At 41.3% G+C, this 2,500-nt stretch overlaps 1 protein-coding gene across 3 annotated transcripts in view; it reads right to left on the minus strand.

The window, feature by feature from the left end:
* Window positions 1-2,500, minus strand: part of tbc1d1 (TBC1 (tre-2/USP6, BUB2, cdc16) domain family, member 1) — a 132,895-nt gene that overhangs the window by 90,928 nt on the left and 39,467 nt on the right. For all 3 annotated transcript variants that reach the window (XM_055922051.1, XM_055922050.1, XM_055922052.1), the window contains one exon: window positions 738-845. In XM_055922051.1, coding sequence (XP_055778026.1) covers window positions 738-845 — 108 coding nt within the window. The remainder of the gene's footprint in view (window positions 1-737; window positions 846-2,500) is intronic.

Here is a 2,500-nt window from a genome sequence, read left to right on the forward strand (position 1 = left end):
GAGACAGAGAGAGACAGAGAGAGACAGAGACAGAGAGAGAGAGACAGGGGATGGCTGGATGGCATGGACAGAGTGCTGACAGGGTGATAGTTTTAAGGTACAGGGTGCAGACAGACAGCCCTGGTTATCGTACCGGTCTGTGACAGAGAGTGAAAACCTTGACAAAGTACAGGCTCAGTGAGCACAGCCTTGCCATAGAGAAGGGTAGACACGGGAAAACCTGGCTCCCTGTAGAGGAAAGGCTGTGCAACCACTGCACAACAGCAGAACCTGAGACGGAGCTGCATTTCCTGACAAAATGTCAAAAATATAAAACAATTAGAGAGTGTCATTTCCCCAAATTTGAAACTCTTATTCAAGGTTTCAAAGACCTCTCTGATGAGGATAGGCTACCCGTCCTGTTGGGGGAGGACGCAGAGAGCTGTGGGTTGGCAGCGCACTACATTGCTGCCTGCCATAAGTTGAGGGACAGTGTCTGACAGACCAATCAACCTGCACATGTCCTCTACTGGATGTTTATTGTTATTGTTGAATGTATGGTTATTTTGACACTTAGTTATTGTTGTTACTGTTGTCCCGTTGACCATTTTGATTCTCATTTTTTATATTGTAAATAAGCTTTGGCAATATGTACATTGTTACGTCATGCCAATAAAGCAAATTGAATTGAATTGAATTGATGACAGAGTGATAGTTTTAAGGTACAGGGTGCAGACAGACAGCCCTGGTTATCGTACCGGTCTGTGATCTGTGTGTTGATGACTCCTCTGTTTCGCTTCATACAGACTCCTCAAAGACCCCATCACCAATTCATTCTCCTCCTGGTCACTCCTAGGACTGGCCCTCTATACACACACACACACACACACACACACACACAGAGAGAGAGAGAAAAGAAGCAGCAATATATTTTCCAGTGTGTCAGTTCAGCCACATGTCCAGCAGGTGTCAGTGTTTCCCATCTGAGTCAGACTGAACAACATGCCTCCACTAAACACAAAGCTTTAAACTGTCTCAATAAAGACAGAATGTCCACTACCCTTTAAACTGTCTCAATAAAGACAGAATGTCCACTACCCTTTAAACTGTCTCAATAAAGACAGAATGTCCACTACGCTTTCAACTGTCTCAATAAAGACAGAATGTCCACTACCCTTTAAACTGTCTCAATAAAGACAGAATGTCCACTACCCTTTAAACTGTCTCAATAAAGACAGAATGTCCACTACGCTTTATACTGTCTCAATAAAGACAGAATGTCCACTACGCTTTATACTGTCTCAATAAAGACAGAATGTCCACTACCCTTTATACTGTCTCAATAAAGACAAAATGTCCACTACCCTTTAAACTGTCTCAATAAAGACAGAATGTCCACTACCCTTTATACTGTCTCAATAAAGACAGAATGTCCACTAGGCTTTAAATCATCTCAATAAAGACAGAATGTCCCCTACCCTTTAAACTGTCTCAATAAAGACAGAATGTCCACTACCCTTTAAACTGTCTCAATAAAGACAGAATGTCCACTACCCTTTAAACCGTCTCAATAAAGACAGAATGTCCCCTACCCTTTAAACTGTCTCAATAAAGACAGAATGTCCACTACCCTTTAAACTGTCTCAAGACAGAATGTCCACTACCCTTTAAACTGTCTCAATAAAGACAGAATGTCCCCTACCCTTTAAACCGTCTCAATAAAGACAGAATGTCCACTACCCTTTAAACCGTCTCAATAAAGACAGAATGTCCACTAGGCTTTAAACTGTCTCAAGACAGAATGTCCACTACCCTTTAAACCGTCTCAATAAAGACAGAATGTCCACTAGGCTTTAAACTGTCTCAATAAAGACAGAATGTCCACTACCCTTTAAACCGTCTCAATAAAGACAGAATGTCCACTACCCTTTAAACCGTCTCAATAAAGACAGAATGTCCACTAGGCTTTAAACTGTCTCAAGACAGAATGTCCACTACCCTTTAAACCGTCTCAATAAAGACAGAATGTCCACTACCCTTTAAACTGTCTCAAGACAGAATGTCCACTACCCTTTAAACCGTCTCAATAAAGACAGAATGTCCACTAGGCTTTAAACTGTCTCAATAAAGACAGAATGTCCACTACCCTTTAAACCGTCTCAATAAAGACAGAATGTCCACTAGGCTTTAAACTGTCTCAATAAAGACAGAATGTCCCCTACCCTTTAAACCGTCTCAATAAAGACAGAATGTCCCCTACCCTTTAAACTGTCTCAATAAAGACAGAATGTCCCCTACCCTTTAAACCGTCTCAATAAAGACAGAATGTCCACTACCCTTTAAACCGTCTCAATAAAGACAGAATGTCCCCTACCCTTTAAACCGTCTCAATAAAGACAGAATGTCCCCTACCCTTTAAACTGTCTCAATAAAGACAGAATGTCCCCTACCCTTTAAACTGTCTCAATAAAGACAGAATGTCCACTACCCTTTATACTGTCTCAATAAAGACAAAATGTCC

The sequence above is a fragment of the Salvelinus fontinalis genome, chromosome 5 (genome assembly GCF_029448725.1).
Source record: "Salvelinus fontinalis isolate EN_2023a chromosome 5, ASM2944872v1, whole genome shotgun sequence".
NCBI lineage: Eukaryota > Metazoa > Chordata > Actinopteri > Salmoniformes > Salmonidae > Salvelinus > Salvelinus fontinalis.